The sequence below is a fragment of the Rhinopithecus bieti genome, unplaced genomic scaffold, assembly GCF_001698545.2.
Source record: "Rhinopithecus bieti isolate Rb0 unplaced genomic scaffold, ASM169854v2 scaffold_5478, whole genome shotgun sequence".
NCBI classification, from domain to species: Eukaryota; Metazoa; Chordata; class Mammalia; order Primates; family Cercopithecidae; genus Rhinopithecus; species Rhinopithecus bieti.
The window spans coordinates 969,099-986,311 of record NW_016805008.1 but is presented as its reverse complement, the minus strand read 5'-3'; the positions used below and the strand labels follow the sequence as shown (position 1 = coordinate 986,311).

The 17,213-nt window shown below is 35.0% G+C and overlaps 1 protein-coding gene across 13 annotated transcripts in view; it reads right to left on the bottom strand.

The window, feature by feature from the left end:
• The window catches only part of BBX (BBX high mobility group box domain containing), a 273,350-nt gene that overhangs the window by 73,611 nt on the left and 182,526 nt on the right, over window positions 1-17,213 (bottom strand). For all 13 annotated transcript variants that reach the window (XM_017870840.1, XM_017870850.1, XM_017870851.1 and 10 more), the window contains 2 exons: window positions 8,725-8,920; window positions 4,593-4,660 (listed from right to left, as the gene is read on the bottom strand). In XM_017870840.1, coding sequence (XP_017726329.1) covers window positions 4,593-4,660; window positions 8,725-8,920 — 264 coding nt within the window. The remainder of the gene's footprint in view (window positions 1-4,592; window positions 4,661-8,724; window positions 8,921-17,213) is intronic.

Genomic DNA, 17,213 nt, shown 5'->3' with positions numbered 1-17,213 from the left:
GAACATGACCTTTACAGTCCTTTTATGGAGGTATGCCATCATCTATTAGCATCTTCTCCACTAACCTGACACTAACTCAGCTACTCTGCTGACTTTGGACTTCCCATACTGATTTCTCCCAGATATTAAAAAACTGTCTCCTTCTTGAGCACCTGGTGATAAAGACAGTAAATTACAACTGTAATTTCTGCTAAGTTTTCAATAGACAAGGAACTCTCTTTCTCTCTCTCTCTCTCTCTCTCTCTCTCTCTCTCTCTCTCTCTCTCTCTCTCTCTGTGTGTGTGTGTGTGTGTGAGAGAGAGAGAGAATGTATGCTGGTAAAGCATATTACAGCCTGCGGGAGAAATGTCTGATATAATTTAAACTTGCAAGTTGAATATGAAATGCCTAGAATAACTTAACTAATGACAATAATATTATATACCTGTAAGAATTATTTGCAGGAGAGTTAAAAGTGCCTTACAGGTTTTATTTAATTAATCTTCACGTAGCCTTGAGATTTGAAGGCAAGCAGGTATTATTAGTAGCTCCATTTCACGGGATGGAAGGCAAAGAAAAAAGTGGCTTGATCACTACTTTACTGTCATTATCTGTTGGCTCCAACAAAACAGGCATTCTAAAAATCACAGACCCAAAGTCTAAGGTACTTCTCATATATTTGAAAGTTTGGCTTCAAACATAGATATTGATACCGTCGAAGCTTTTCATCAGCTATAATTAATCTGCCTAACTTATATTCTACTTTTCTCCAACCACCCTCCCCTTCTGTTCTAGCCAAGATGAATTTATGTTGCTCACTTAGGTCTGATACTGGATGTCATCCTTTCTGAGATTAATCCAAGCTGTTGTATACATGATACGGTGAATAACTGCCCCTTCCACAATCTGAATTATATCACTCCCTGCCTTGTTTTTTAAAATTTAATTTAGCTTTCCATTTTTATTAAAGTAACTAACAAATATAACAGATTTCTAGTCCTGGAGATTACTTCTAGAAATTCTAGATCAAGTACTGACAATTTATTGTATTTTCATCTTTAGATAACTCTCTGGTATGAAACACAAGGGCTTAATTATCTCTCTTCTCATTAGTTCTTCCCTGAGTTTGATGTGAACATGATTACTTTTATTTGTTCTGCATTTTATTTGTTTCTTTAAAGTTAAAAAAAAAAAAAGAAAAGGAGACATTCATTTAAACTTCTGGGCATTCTATTGAATAGAGAGGCTCTCATCTCTGCTGCAGCTCCCTATCAGCCTATTTTTGTCTGGCACTTACATTTTATGGATTAAACAACTACATTTGATTTCTGATTTAAATAATTTGTTGTAATCTCATATTCACTGGACACACTCCTTTCCATTTCCTTTATTATTATGGGGTTATTTACTAATGAGACTTTTATGCTTCTATTTTAAAGGGTCTCGGTAGTGATATGCTTAGTCTGCTATTTTGAGCCAGGAGTCACTCCTTTATGTCTTTCTTTCTCAGTATATCGATTTTGCTTCCTCAATCAATAAATTCTCTAACAACCAACATTGTTTTAAATAATTTATCCCAAATAATTTATGTATTTCAATGTACTCTGGGTATAAAAAAACAAGGCCGATTATGTGAAAGTAAAAGAAACAAAACAAACTATCAAAATGCATCCATTTGCTTCATCACAGACCCAGTTACCACAATGAGACTATAGAACCACACTAGGCTTAGTAACAGTGGCACATAAAAAATGTTGAAATAATAATGCAAAAAATCTATTATGGTAGATTAAGAATTGATCAGGAGACAGAAAGAAAGAGAATACACAACATTTTCTTTGTTATTATTTGCCCGTTGATATGTCAAGAAATTATAATTTCTCTCTAAAACTCTAAGTGCATTTCAGGCAGATCTAGGAAGCAGCACAGGCTTTTAATCTGGGACTTTATTATTTCAGTTACAGTAAGCCTCTCTACCTTCTAGAGATGCTTTTTTTAAAAAGAAATCTATTCCCTATGTTAAAATTTTCATATTTAAAAAAACAGTCTTTTGAGGACTTTTTCTATATGGTTAGGTCTCAGGTCAATGAACAAAAGAAAACCTTCTCTGTTTAAGAATAATATTTGAGAATAAGGGTTCTGTCATGGCATTTTAAAAGCGATTATGATTAGACCATTTTTTGGTGGCAGAATTTTATAAAATGTCACTTTGGTCTTACCTCACAGGACCAACAGACTTCACAGTAATTTTTCTAAATGTCAGAAATACAAAGTTTCTGTATTTCTCTTATCTCATTATCCTGTTAGTCTTCTTAGGGAAACATAAGTACATATTTATTACATTTATCTCATGTTCATCTGTCTATGTATATAAGCTCTTAAAGTTCTATGATCATGTCTACATATTTGGAATAAGACTTCACACAGAAATTCGGGTGCTAATGCAGTCTACTGAGAGCTGTGCAGTAAATTCTCAAACTACCTATATTTAGAGACAGCATTATTTTATACGACTTTCACTGTTTAAATATCTCAAGATTATTTTCAATAATGACCTAAATATCTCTGAGATGGGAAATACTGAATATGAAGAAAGAGTTGTGCTCTTTGAAGTGGTTCTTAAAGACCTAACTGCTACCACCTTCTTCCTTAGCATAGATTCTCTTCTCCCATTATGGTTCCCTTCTTTCAATCATTTAGCTTTCTTTGATTCTTTAGCTTGAGAATTCTCAAAACATTTCCACTTCAGAGATAAAAAGGTCCACCACTGTATTGAGTTGCATATGTCAAAACTCTGCCTTCTTAAGAAGGAGTAGGAGAACTTCTCATTGAAAAGAGCCCAAAAGGCAAACTTGAAGCAGAAAGGGGAAAAAGAAACCATGCTTTTCTTTGACTAGCATCCATGAGTTCTACAGATGTTGATTTGTTTACATTTGTACTTGAAGTTTAAAAAGAACACTAAATAGATGTTGGGAACGAAACACTATGATAATTCTAATAGTTAAGAAAGATGATGCTGGCTTTCACAATTCAATGCATGCTTGGAAATCATATTGAGTCAGACGTGTTGAAAGGTCAAGTGTATATTATTACTCCAACATTCACCTTTGGAACATGCTTGGGATACTCTACACCTAAGTGAGAGTTTGATCTGTTAAGAGGTAGCAGCAATGTGTTAGAAAGTGAAATGATGCCTGACAATGCTATTATGTTAGAAACTACAAACATGATGAATAATGAGTATGCAAAGGCACAAAGTGACAGGTATGCTTTTCCAGCTGAAGATTAGCAGAAAGTAAATAACTACCAGTGTATTTTTGTACACATTTGTACATTTCTTGCTGCACTGAAGTGAACAGAATCAAAATAATTCCGTTAAATTGAATATATAGTCAACAATTGTGGATCCCAAATGTAAACTATAAAAAAAAAAACCTTTTATAATGTAAATAGGTTATTATCTAATTATATTTCTACAAAACCCACTATTTAATAGCCTTCAAGTATAATAAGTATGACACAATCACAACTAAAAAAAAAAAAAGTAAAAAATATGACCCAAAATAAAATTGAGTCATTGTTATTTGGCCCTAAACAACAATTCTGGTGGGGATTGAAAATTTCCATTTCAAAACCTGAGTGTGGTAAAATAACATGACCTATAGGGTAATTCAGTTGGCCTCTGTTAAACGTCTCTAGGAAATAGGGGAATTCTACAAATGCAGACTGTGCATGGTTAACTGCCACTATCTGCCTGTCAAAATCATACCTAAAAATGTTTAGCCAAAGCAGTCCAATAACTAGATCATGAAACCAAGGTCATGAAAGCCTAGGTCCTTTTTCCATTTTAAAGATTACAACAGGCTAAGCACGGTGGCTCATATTTGTGATCCCAGAACCATGGGAGGCTAAGATGCTTGAGCCCTAAAGTTCGAGACCAGCCTGAGCTACATGGCAAAACCCTGTCTCTACACAAAATACAAAAATTAGCTGGGCTTGGGGGTACATGCCTGTAGTCCAAACCACCCAGAAGGCTGAGGTGAGAGAATCACCTGAGCCTGGGAGGTCGTGATCATGCCACTGCACTCCAGCCTGGGCAACAGAGTGAGACCCTGTCTCAAGTGGGGAAGAGAAAGAAGAATAAAACAATCCTGAAATACCATGTTTCCTAATTTTCAAAACAACTGTTTGGAATTATTCAGGTACCAGAGAGACTGACAGTTGCATATTTTTAGCTATCATCTTCCCACTAGCATGTGAACATCACCAAAGCAGAGAATGTTTCGAATAAATGAATTATAGCACCCAACTGACATAACCATGACACAGTCATGGCAAACACCAGTGATCTATATATTGCATTACTACAACCTTACATGTAGGTTCAGAAAACCTCAACACCTGACTTGTGTTTATATCCTCATGGCCTTATTTACACCACTTATTTTACACTCAACACACAAAATACACAGAAAGATCTTAAAGAGAAAGGTTATAAAGTTTGTTCATGAGCTATAAACAGTGAAAATGCAGAATGAACAACGTAAACAGAATGTAACTGTGTTCCCAACCCGCAACATGAGCAGAGTGGAGATGGAAAAGGACTGGCTTACCTCTGGTGTGCCAAGAGCATGTTCTCCAGCTAACAGCAGCATACTCAGACCTCCCATTTGAGTAGGATCTAAATAAGTCAAAAACAAATCATCAACTTATAAGCATAAAGTACGTACAATCCACAGAGTCAAAAAGAATACCCATAAAGACTAGCAATGAGAAATCCAGCAGAACCACATATAACTTTTTATAAAAAACCTTTTAAAAACCCTTTATGCAACAATAACCCGGCATATATGTGCTTAGTGCTCATACTTTGTGAGCCTCTTGAATACCACTCTTGTCTCACCATTCCAACAGCACTTTCTTTAATACCACTGCTGTCTGTAACATTAATTTATCTCCCAATGTAATGTTTCTTTCCTTACTGCTTGGGGAGTTAAGATTTTTTTTAAAAAGAGTGTTATTCTTAAATTATTAATTCTGTCATGTGAAATCAGGACTAATTTTAAAATAATAGGCTATCAGGTAACTAGAGAACAGAGAGAAGTTTTCCAATCACGCCTGTAAAATCTGGTAGGTTTTATTCAAATAACCTTTCTTTAAAGTTTTAAAAATAAATTTACATTTACATTGTTCATTTAATTTTTTAGAGACAGGGTCCCACTCTGTCACCCAGGCCTGGAGTACAGTGGTGCGATCTTAGCTCACTGTAGCTTCAAACTCCTGACATTAAGAGATCCTCCTGCCTTGGCCTCCCAAAGTGCTGATGTGTTTTTGACATTTTAAATCTTAGGGGTAGTCAAACACATGCCCAAAATGCCTTCAAGGTATAAAATTAATGCTTTTTATGTTATCAAAGGTCTTTGTTTTCACTATTTCAAGAATCAATATAAACAGAGAAAAAAACAGCAAAGTGGTAGATCTATAACCCAGGCTGTATTTAAACAAAGAAAGCAGACTTGGGAATAATGGCTCATGCCTGTAATCCCAGCACTTTGGGAGGCCAAGGCAGAAGGATCTCTTAATGTCAGGAGTTTGAGGCTACAGTGAGCTAAGATCGCACCACTGCACTCCAGGCCTGGGTGACAGAGTGGGACCCTGTCTCTAAAAAATTAAATGAACAAATAGAAAATAAATAAAAACAAAGAAGTTATCAAAGAAAAGGCACCTGTGTCCTATAAGTCTGTCCTGAATTAAAATTCAGAAGTGTAATGAAAGAACATATGTAAAAATGCCTAACTCGGCGTGTCTCCTAGTGCATATAAGGTCCTCAATCAATGTATATTTAATTTTAGTAACCTACAATTGAAAATGAGGATCAGTCATGACGTTGCACAAAGAAATTTAGTTGTTTCTTTTCTTTATTGGGTTAAAGATAGGTCCTTAAGTACATCTTTGTATACAACCTGTCTTAGGAACTCATAAAACAACTGTGACTACATGTTATAAATAGTTTTTTAAAAAATTGCAAAAAAAGTTCTGAGGTAGTAAAAAAAATGGATAGGGGTTGGGGGAAGAGGTTATTAGAGGAAAAACTATGTTACCAAAAGATCAGGGGGTCAAAAAATAGCTCAACATTGGAAGGCAGCCACATAGGAAAACACAGACAGAGAATAAGCAGACAAACAGTAGCTGATTTGATGAAACAAGGCTCTTTGGCGTTGTTTTAAGACTCCAACTTTAACTAAATGTTAAGTTTAAGAACTACTGTGGCTGCAGAAATAGATACTTAAATCTACTTAAAATTAAGAGGGGAAATGGATTTGCTAGAAAATAAAAGTTTAGTTTGGTTCTTTAGAAGAGAAATACTTTTGCAGCTGTCATCCTAGAGATCAGGAGGACTGGATGATAGCTTTCTAAAGATAAAAATGTGTTAGTTCAAATTACAAAGTAAAATAGGAACATGATTATGTGATAATTTATATACCAATGTGACTTTGCAATAAGTTTGCTATATAGATACTAAAACATAGGCCAAGAAATTACCAACATCCTTTATATTAATTCATACTTACATAATGTTATTTAGAACTATCAAAAACATATTCACATACATAGGATGCTTTCTTTAGTGCAATTCAATGAAAGGGCTTGCACTAAACTACAATATACACAGCTTTCTCTTCTTGGAAATCATACATTTGGTAATATGGGGTTATTCAGAATTGCCAAATGTCATGTGACAAGGACTACCAGGCAAACAAAACAAGAGATTCCATATTGAGGAAAACAATCTGGCATTTAGAAGCCCTCTATTGTCTCTTAGATTCAGATGCCTAAGCACCAGGTTTTAATTAAAGACAAATTAGTTCACTTTCATCTTGTTGAAAAGGAACATACCTGGAAATATCAGATCAATGTTATCCGCTATATGCAAGCCTATCAAGAGTTCTGAACATGGATTTGCAACATATAACCCAAGCCATTATATAATGAGATAAATGCAAGGAAGGTGTTATTCTTCTCTCCTGTACTTTCTTTTGAGAACACATATCTTAAATACTGATCTGTAAAGATCCTGTTTGAAGTCTGGGTTCGACTTTCAATTTGCAGGTAAAAGGCGGATTAATAAATAAAGTGTCAGAAACGGTGCTACAAAAAAGATATCTTTCATAGCTTTCTGTAGTTCACCCACAATTGTTATATGGTTTGTGAAGAGCAGATGTATGCAAAAAAAAAAAAAAAAAAGCCAACAACAACAACAAACTACATACCCTGATCTAGATTGAGAACCAGGAAAAAAAGCAATGGATGTTACATGATGACCAAAGAAATTCAGTTGGAAGCCAGTCATCTATATACTCTTTCTGGGTTCTGATAACACGATATTTTAGAAAGTACTCCAACTGATACAACCTGGGAAGTCCAGAAAGCTCACCAAGACTATCTAATAACAAGTGGTTTGAAGATAAAATTGTACAAAGTGACAGCTAAAGCAAGGACAGATATCTATGTCTGATTCTTCTGGGACATGTAGAAGCATCATTTTGGGAGCTTATTTAGAATGACACTACAGACACCCACATAGCAATCACCTGAATCCTTCCCCACCACCCCGCTAGAATGCTGCCATTATGTTAGACTTCATTTTTTAGAGGCAGGGTCTTGCTCTGTCACGCAGGATGGAGTGCAGTTGTAAGGTCACAGCTCACTGCAGCCTCGAACTCCTGGACTCAAGTGATCCTCCCATCTCAGCCTCCCAAGTAGCCAGGACTATAGGCACATGCCACCACACATGACTGATTAAAATAATATTTTTTGTAGATTATATAGAATACTGCCACATACTTTACATACTATGAATCACACATTGAACTATAAAGTCTTGTTAAATTTATTGGTTATTAAAAAAATGTGTTATCACAATATCACTCAACCGTTTTCCACAACCTTTCCATATGCAAATAGCTCAATACTCTGATTTGGAAGAAAATTTGCTTCTAATACCAAAATAGGAACCCTATAGCTCAATTGCAGCGTCACTGCCTTTCCCCTGCTCAATCTGCTAATTTCATCTAGCAAACTCCTCTTTTGATTACTGTATTGCAATAGCTAGGGAAGACAGAGCCACTTGCAGGTGAATATAAGAACTTTATTTCATGGTAATAAATGATTTAGCATACCTTACCACCCAAAGAGCACTAAAGGTCCCATAACAAATGGCACCGTCTGGAATTTTAAATTTGTCTGACCCATACATGAATGGACACGAGAAGAGACAGATAGGATGGGAATTCTAAGACACAGCTGTCAGGTCCATCTCAGATTTGTGATGTACTTGTTCATATTCGTGCCCTCAATGTGTCCAATACCCAGATGATCTACATGACTGTGGCTTTTTAAGTAGCATGATAACTAAGGTGCATACTGGGATGGCTTACTAGTGTGTATGTGTGTGTAAGCCATTCTGTGAACATAAAATTTCCAAGGCTGTCTACTTTTCCATACTGTCATTGTCAGGAATGCACATATATTTATAATGACACTCCCACTGAGGCTATATATCCTTTTTTAAATTACATGTATTCTATACATATCATGATCCAATGCTTGAAAACATGCTGTATCTTTGCCACTGCTTAATATTGGCCAAACATTTTGTCCCCCTGCCCCCTGCATTGTTTAAAATGCTGCCAAAATGTATCGCCCTGTCCTTAAAGAATAGGTGGAAATAGTGTCTCAACTCACCAGCCATTCCAAAGTTAAGCTGAGGCATTTCTTCAGTCTTTGCTTTCTTGGGGCTTGGCAAGTCTCTTGAAGAGTCAGATGGGAAGGCCCAAAGTTTCTTTCGTGGATTGACAGTGGGTGTTGGGGATTTCACAGGCTTGTTTGTGGTAGGACACCATTTGTAGCCAGGATTTGCTTTCATAAATGCATCTTTATACTACAAAGAAAAGGACAGACAGTAGATTTTAATTAACAAATAGACTGAAAAAGTTCTAAGGGCTGTCACCCCATTCCCCTATTTAGATACCAAGTGAGAAAAACAATTTCGGTGACTTCTGTGGCTCTCCTTGTAGAAGAATGACAATCTCAGCATAGGGTTCTAGAGGTAAGACATGGAGTTATCTAATCCATTTACGGGATAAGCATTCAGAAGCTGTATACTTTGTATTCTTTAATCCTCAACTTTAAAAAGTAGTATCCAAAAAGCTTTCTGACCTTGGTGGGGAGAGGGAGTTGTTTATAATGGAATGAGCCTAGGGCTCTGGAGACAGAAGCAGGTTCAAACCCTCAAACTTCCACTTAGGGCTACAGTAACCAAGGAAGAGAAGGTAGCTTCTCTGGGCCTCAACCTTAGATTCCATAAACTGAGAATAATACCACCAGTGCCAAGGGTTGTTGGAAGCAGTGGTGCATAGTGCATCAAACATTTCTTTAGCTAGCTGTGGACATTAAGCAAGTTATTAAACCTTTCTCAGCCTCAGTTCCTCCACTTACAAAGTGTAACCACACTTGCCACCATGCCAGGGGTCTGTAATGAGCATACATAACTGAATATATAAACAAGCTGTAAGAGCACTGATATGCGATGTTGCAATAATCCATCACAAACTTTGTCTTACTTGGAGGTTTCAACCTTCACTGACAACATCTTTCTCCTTCATTTTTCTGTGGCTTGCTCCTGTTACCATTTCTCTCAATTCTGCTACCTTTTATCTCTTGCATGACAATAACATGAAGCAAAATACATTTATTGCTATTCGTTACATATTGCCAAAAGTTATCTGTTAAGAATGTATTTTCCACATATTCTTCAATTTTTATTATTGCTAGATATTTTATTAAATTAATACAATTCATTTAATCCCATAAGCTTGCCTTTTAAAATGGTAACTTAATGTGTGACATTAACTCATTATAACCTCCAAACAGCTTTTAATTTTACCCAATAGTTTGAAAAAGGTCCTTTATCCTTGGTATGTAATTTCCTTATACCAAGGATATACTTTTTTTTTCTATCATTTCCCTTTAAATCATATAAACGAAAACTGTGATGTAGATAATTATGCAATGTTAACTGACAATGGTGTAGAATTATTTCATGTTATCTTAACTCAAAGTTTCTGAATAATCCATTTTTTTTTTTACCTGTAAGATATATATGCCTATTGATACATGGATACATGTAGAAGGAAAGTAAGCATAAAAAACTGTAGAATACAGTCCCATTTTCTTACAAAATAATTAAAATTGGACACAAGGCCAAACTAGAATTTACCATCAAAAAGCAGAACGTGTTAGGAGTTATCAAATGTGATACAAGAGACACACTACCACAGTGCATTCATGTGTATGAGGGATTTACATATTAAGCTGAGGCAGACAAATAGCTCTGCCTGCTGTCTGGAAGTGGAAAGTGACAAATGGCAGGGTGAGGTGAAAATGGAAGTAGCAGACGCATGCATCATTATTGTGTCCCAGTAAAAGCACACAGGCCAGGTGTGTCAGATGAACAGTCACTTGAACAAAGGTCACCACTTTATAAAGTGTCAAAAGACTTTCAAACAAATTGATTAACATATTTGTCATGATAAATAAAATTATCTATTTTGGGGGGGGAGTAGTTTAAAATTTTAAGAAGGAAGTCAAAATTGTGAAAATGCTAGACAGGTGTCACCAGAATGACGGCCAGCATCAACTAATTTTAAAGCACCAATCATACCAACAGAGTCCAGCTTAAACTAAATTACAATGGGGAGCTGGTGCTGAAAATCACATAGAACAGTTATAATCACCACATCTCAATTTCTCTTGCATGTATTCCACTCACCTATCCACATCTCAAATATACTGTGAGCACTGACTAGATGACAGACACTTGCTAGACACTGGGGAGAGAAAAGAGTATGAATTTAATGGAGTCCCTGTCTTCATATTGCTTACAGTCCACAGTTTACAAAAAAATATATAATTTCTTTTTACACATGGTCCATAAGGCTGCACCACCGCTTCCTCTGGCTCAGACGGGAAAAATAGTTTCAAAATGGATCTGCAAAAGGGCTAACTATCTATATGAGTTGGAATAACAGAGGGCAAGAGAAAGGCTGGGAATACGTGGGGTTTTATGGAAAACAGTAACAATTTACTATAAGGGTCTACACTCTGTAACTGTATCACAATATTAATCTTGCAGATTCTTAAAGTCAATGTAGATGTTCAAAACCACGTTCCTGAGTTCAATCAAGTACAAATTGAGTGGAAGAATTAAGAATGTGAGAGATAGAGAACAGAGTAACACACAGTCTTTGTCCTTAAGGAGTTTAAAGTTTAGATACAGATGCCATCAATTCATGTAAAAACACAAGTTAACACAAGCAGTATATGAGCATCAAGCGAGGGTGGAGGCAGGAAGAGCCTCAGGGTATGAGGATGTCTATCTGTTCTTGGAACCTGGCACTTCATCAATCACTTGCTCTGATTTAGCTAAAAGAGACAACAGTAGAAAGGCTTAATCATTTGTTGTGATGAGACTATTAGGAAAGGAATTACAGAGAAGGCTGGGTAAGGGAGAAATGGGGGAAGACTCTGTATACTCCTCTGAAGTGAATAGCCGAGTGAAATTATTAGCGTGCAGGTCAATCATGTGGGCAAAATCCCTCATTACAGGACTGAAAAGGCCTAAGAGACAGGCCCCAGATATCCAAGGCCAGACTGTTCATACTGATGGTGGGACGGGAAGCTCACTTATCCTCCAAAAACATCAAACAAGCTACCAGTTCTAAGATTTCAATGGAAGACTCTGTCAGATAACAAAATTTTTGTTAAAAATACTGATTTTCAAAATTCTCCCATTAAATAAAAATTCATCTCATGGCTTCCAATTTCTGTCTGCAAATTTCTAACCAATTAGATAAGCTAAGGGAATCCTACTTTGCAGTAGACACATAGTTCCTGACTTTACCTGTGGTGCTTGGTAAATGCTGGATCCCTTCTCTCAGGCCCCATCTACTACCACGTTTCAGTAGCAAGAATAATAAATTAGAAATCCTGCTACTGATTTTACTGTTATTCAGTATTGGCATCAAATACCCTTTGTCACAGTATTTTGTCTACTTAATATTTGATAATGGCATTCTTATGTGACAAAAGACAATATTCTGTCAATCTTTTAAAAACGGAGTCTCGACATTACTTTTCTAGACCACTTACAAAAAAATGCAAATTTGATAAACAAAAGCACTTTAATTTTAATAAAAGACAGACTTACCAACTGTTCTCCATTTGCCTGTTTTTAGTTGGGAGGAGGTGCTATCTAAAAGTCCACTAGTATTTCTAGTTATTACTACGGTCTAGATCTTTTCAAGAGGGTGAAAGAGAAGTCGCAGCCCTAGTGAGATTCAGTCATGAGGGATCCCGAGAAATAAAGACAGATGACTCCAGTGCAAACATATGAAGTATCATCTACCAAAATTGTGAAAAAGAGATTAAACTAGAAATTATTGGATTTCTGAGAAAGAGCTATAACACGTTTTACTGTATAATCATATATGTGATAGAGGGCTAAGTGAATCTCTAGCATAATAAATTCTGAGACAGCTGTTTCTCTTCCCATCCACAAGCAGAAATCACATTATACAAGGGTAAAAGAAGAGAAGGAATTATCTGATAAGTGGTACTAATCTGTACTTTCTTAGTCTGAGGACCTTTCCTTCATAAAAATTCAAAAATTATCGTTCAGATAATACAACTCAGTGCATTATCTGATCTGAATTACTCTTGCTAGCTGTTTTTAATAGAAAGAAAATTAATTAGACTGTTTCACATGACAGAACACTGAATTAAATTTATGGTTTGATTGAACAACAATAGTTTAAATTCTACATTAAACCTGCAAAACTTTCATAACAAAGTCACTCCAACAGAAATTATACACTTGAAAAAGTGGTTTGAATATGTGACCAGGAAATTATTTGGTTGTTGTGTTGTGGAAATGTCATAAATGAAAATTTGAAAGCAAGGAAACTGGCTACTTCATTTGGCTATAAGGGTGAAAATTATTATGGCAACAGTAGTTTTTTTATAAGTATAATTTTACTCCCTAATCTGAGTAATTACGAGAAGAGTCAGTTTAATCAGTGTGCACTAATTTTAAAAATTGAAATTTCAGAATTTATTTAAAATGTAATTTTGTTACTTTTAAAAGTAGACAGTGATCTGTCTACTAAGATCTGTCAATCTAAAATTAACATCTGAAACCAAATACCAAAACGAGTTTTGAGAGACACAGTTTAAATTCTCAATTTATTCCTCATTAGTTATGGAGTTTTTTATAGTCTTTATAAATTTATTTGAATATTTAAATACAAGTGTTTACTAAACAATTGGCAAATGGACTAATACTTCAAAATCAAATAGTTCACTTAATTAAACATCTATGTTTCTAGAAGCTATTAATAACACTGGATAGTATTGGCCAAATTGGGCAAATGATATTTTAGTTTTGTTCATTTTGTGTTTCAAAGACTAATTTTGCATTTCAGTAGCCCTTCAATGTATTAACAGTTCATAATAAATAATCATGTACATAGAGAAGTATGAAACAAGCCACTTATCAGAAATAACCCTAAAACAAACATTTGTATAGAGTTTTAAACTTTATGTAATGCTTATACATATATTTCCTTATTTGTATTTTACATCAGCTCTGTGAGGGCAGGCATCTTAATTGCCATTTTACAGATGTGGCAATTCAAAACAGTATGAGAAGGGAGGTTAAATGAGTTAGAATTTAATAATGTAACTTAATAAAATGAGTTTATAAACATTTAAATGTTTATAAAAGAACCTGTACATGATATAGCAATCTTCACAAAGTTATTATTATCATACCAAAAGCAAACATCTGAATATTTCTTTAAACACAGTAAGAAAGTTCTAATATCTAGAACACAGGAATGGAAAAGGTCTCAGAAGCAAGCAATGTTGTGAAACATAAAGCTGACATCTTTAGATTTACTATCTATATCCCACAAATGTGGTGGGGCCCCTAACTAAACCATACTCAAAAAGTATAAGCCATTTGATTAGAAGCAGTGAAAGCGGGCTGACGAAAGAGAGAAATGGCAAGTGCTAGCTGAGGGTGGACTCCCCAACTCCCGCAAAAAACCCAAACGAAACAAAAAACAAAACCACCATGGAAAAGCAGAGAGGATATTCAAAAGAATAAAATAGTTGAGAATTACTAATAGACAAAACATTATTCACAAAAGTCTCATCAAGTCACAGATCATAAAGTAATTCCTGTGGAAATAACATGTTAAAGGTTTCAAAAAAAGTTAAAAGATGTTCTGAATACTTTGAGAAAGTATGTAAATAAAATTTTAATGAAATTTCTAGGATAAATATATAAAATAAAAGTTTTTAAAAGAAGAGTAAAGTTTCATCTCTGTGGAAATCATTTAGGTATAGCAGCTGTTTCTCAGAATGCTGGATAAATGAGGTGCTACTTTAATAGTAGGCAAAGTGCAATAGCGTGCTTGCTAGAATACAAATTATACTATTTGTTAAGCGTGATGTATAACAGTTAAGAAAAGTTCTCCAGAGTATAATACAAGAGAAAATGAGAGAGTATTTTCTTTGGAAAAGAGTCCATATCTGATGAACCCAAAACAAGGGAATGAATGGTCTTTACAAAAATTATCCCAGCTGAAAACAAATACTAAAAAATAGATTCGTTTTGTCTTGAAGAAACATAAAAGAACTAATCAATAAAAAAAACATGGAATTTTGTGGCCGTCAAAACCTTTCCCAGAATATTGACAAAAACAGATACCAACACTTTCAAAGGGCTAGTATAGTTCACTTTCAAGTTGCATTTTATTACATTTAATTCCATAGCTGTTTTATTGGCATACAGCTGAACCTCCAAACTTTTAAGTCTAGTCTCTCGTCGGTTTTTGCCTTATTTACCTTTATATCATAATTTTCTGTTACTCTTCTATGCATAACCTAGGCTCCAGGTGAAACAAACTATCTGGTTCCTGAAATTGATTTCAGTTTCCCACACCTACTCTTACCCTTTTCCTTCTCTCTGAATCCTTATACAAAAACCCAGGCCAAATTCTGCCTACTTTGTAAAGCCTTTCCTGATCCACTTCCACCTACTTCCCTCCCCAGCACAAGCAGATTCTTCCCGTAAGACTCATGACATTTTATTGTTACCATTCTTGCCATAATTACCCAAATATACTTATCTTTCAAGCATCGAAAGTGGACAGCGTGATATACATATTAGAAGAACAAACAGGAGTCAAATGGGAAAGAATATCCCAGCTCCACTGTATACTAAATGTATGGTTGGTCAAGACACTAACTCCTTCAGAGCCTTAGGTTCCTGCTCTGAAGAATGGGAATAATCTTAACTCACTTTACAGGTTGGTGCTTATTTATATGCTAAGCACAAAAAGGACCAATCAATCAATAAATGTACACATTCTGCCTCATGCCTTTGATGCTAAAACAATGGGTATGATAAAGGTCATTCAAATTATTTAAGCTTTCCAAATCTTTCCCTTCTCTTTGTACTCTGTTCTAACTGAAGTTCAAGATGTGTGATCCTCTCAGTTTATCCTCAATTCATTATAATTAGTTTAAATGACAAACAGAAGGTTCCAGCAGTATTGTAGGCAAAAATGCAGAGATCTGTATTCCTGTAAGAGTACATACATGAAGATGTTAAAAGGAAAGGTATAATTGTTTCTGTGCCTCCTAACTGGCAGTCACACATTCAAAAATTAGAACCTGTGAACATCCACAACACTGCATCATCATGTACATTACTGAATTTAAGAAAGTAACCCATGTTGTAACCTTAGAATAGTCTTTTTAAAATTACTAACGAATTATTGCTCTAATAAGGTTCATCAGAGAACACAAAACCCGCAATCAGCCATTTTTTTCCAGCAACTGAAATTAGTACTAGGAAATAATTTAAGAAACTAAAAACAAATCCCAGAACAGGTGCTTTGTCTTACCAGATGCAATAATATAAGATAATCAGGAGCAAGGAGAGGGGTCAGAGGAAATTTTCATGAACAGGTAAACAATCTTTTCAAAGTTGTATTATTACTCACTCTTGCTTTTAAAATATACTTCTTTTAAAACAGCAAGAAAAAGAAAACATTTCTCACTCAACTGATAATGGCAGGACAGATACTGGCAAACACCACCTAAGCATTCACACCCCCATCCACACACTATGCTGAAAGAATCTGTCTTGCACCCTAATGGACAACATCTAAAATTTGAGGTTTAAAATTTAAAGGTTACACATCTAAAAGAGTTTTAAAATGATTGTGTGTTGGGGAGTCTTGAAAAACAGACCACATTTATCAAAGGCGTTGTATCACTAGCTACTATCACAAAACCTGGTTAAATTAAAGGCACTTATTAAGTATTTGTTCACTGAACTCACATTCCAATTAAGGCTGCAATATTAACATAAAAAGCACCACCACAATTACATGCCCTTTAATGTAACTGCAAAATCATTTAGAAAGTAAGTTGAAACAAGTAGGAAGCACTTACAACTAGGGACCAATTGTGTAATAATTTTGAAAGTAGCTGAATCTTCTACACTTTGCAGTAGAAATGAAGCAACATTTCATAACAGCAACTACAAACAAGGCAAATTATAACGTGGAACATCCAGTTACAGTCTCCACATTTAGTAGATTGCACTGGGCCACCTTAACAGATTTCATTTTAGTGCCACAATGGCAAATATTGTGAACCTAATTAAGTAATTAGTAAGGGATTTCCTATATGAAAATAATACTTCCTCTTCTTAAAAGTGGCCACGTATTGGGTTTGTAAATTAGGCGTTTTTAAGAAAAAACAAACAATATACTGGGGACAGGCTGCATGTTATCCCAAAACGGCAATCTAAAACAAACTCAAGTGTTTAATCATAGGAAGCTTATGCATTTCCCTATGAGGTTTCAGATAATTATTTATTTTACTATATAAGAATGACTATGAAAAATGTAAGGCTATTTAATGGGAAAGTTTTACTGTTAATTACTGTTATGCTATGGAAATCTAATGAAATATTTAAAATCATGTAGGTTACTGTAATTGATTTTAAATTTTCCACAGGCCCTATATAGTTAAAATCCTGTCTTTAACAGTCAATTCTTGAAGTCTTATATGATTAATTATATAATTATAATTAT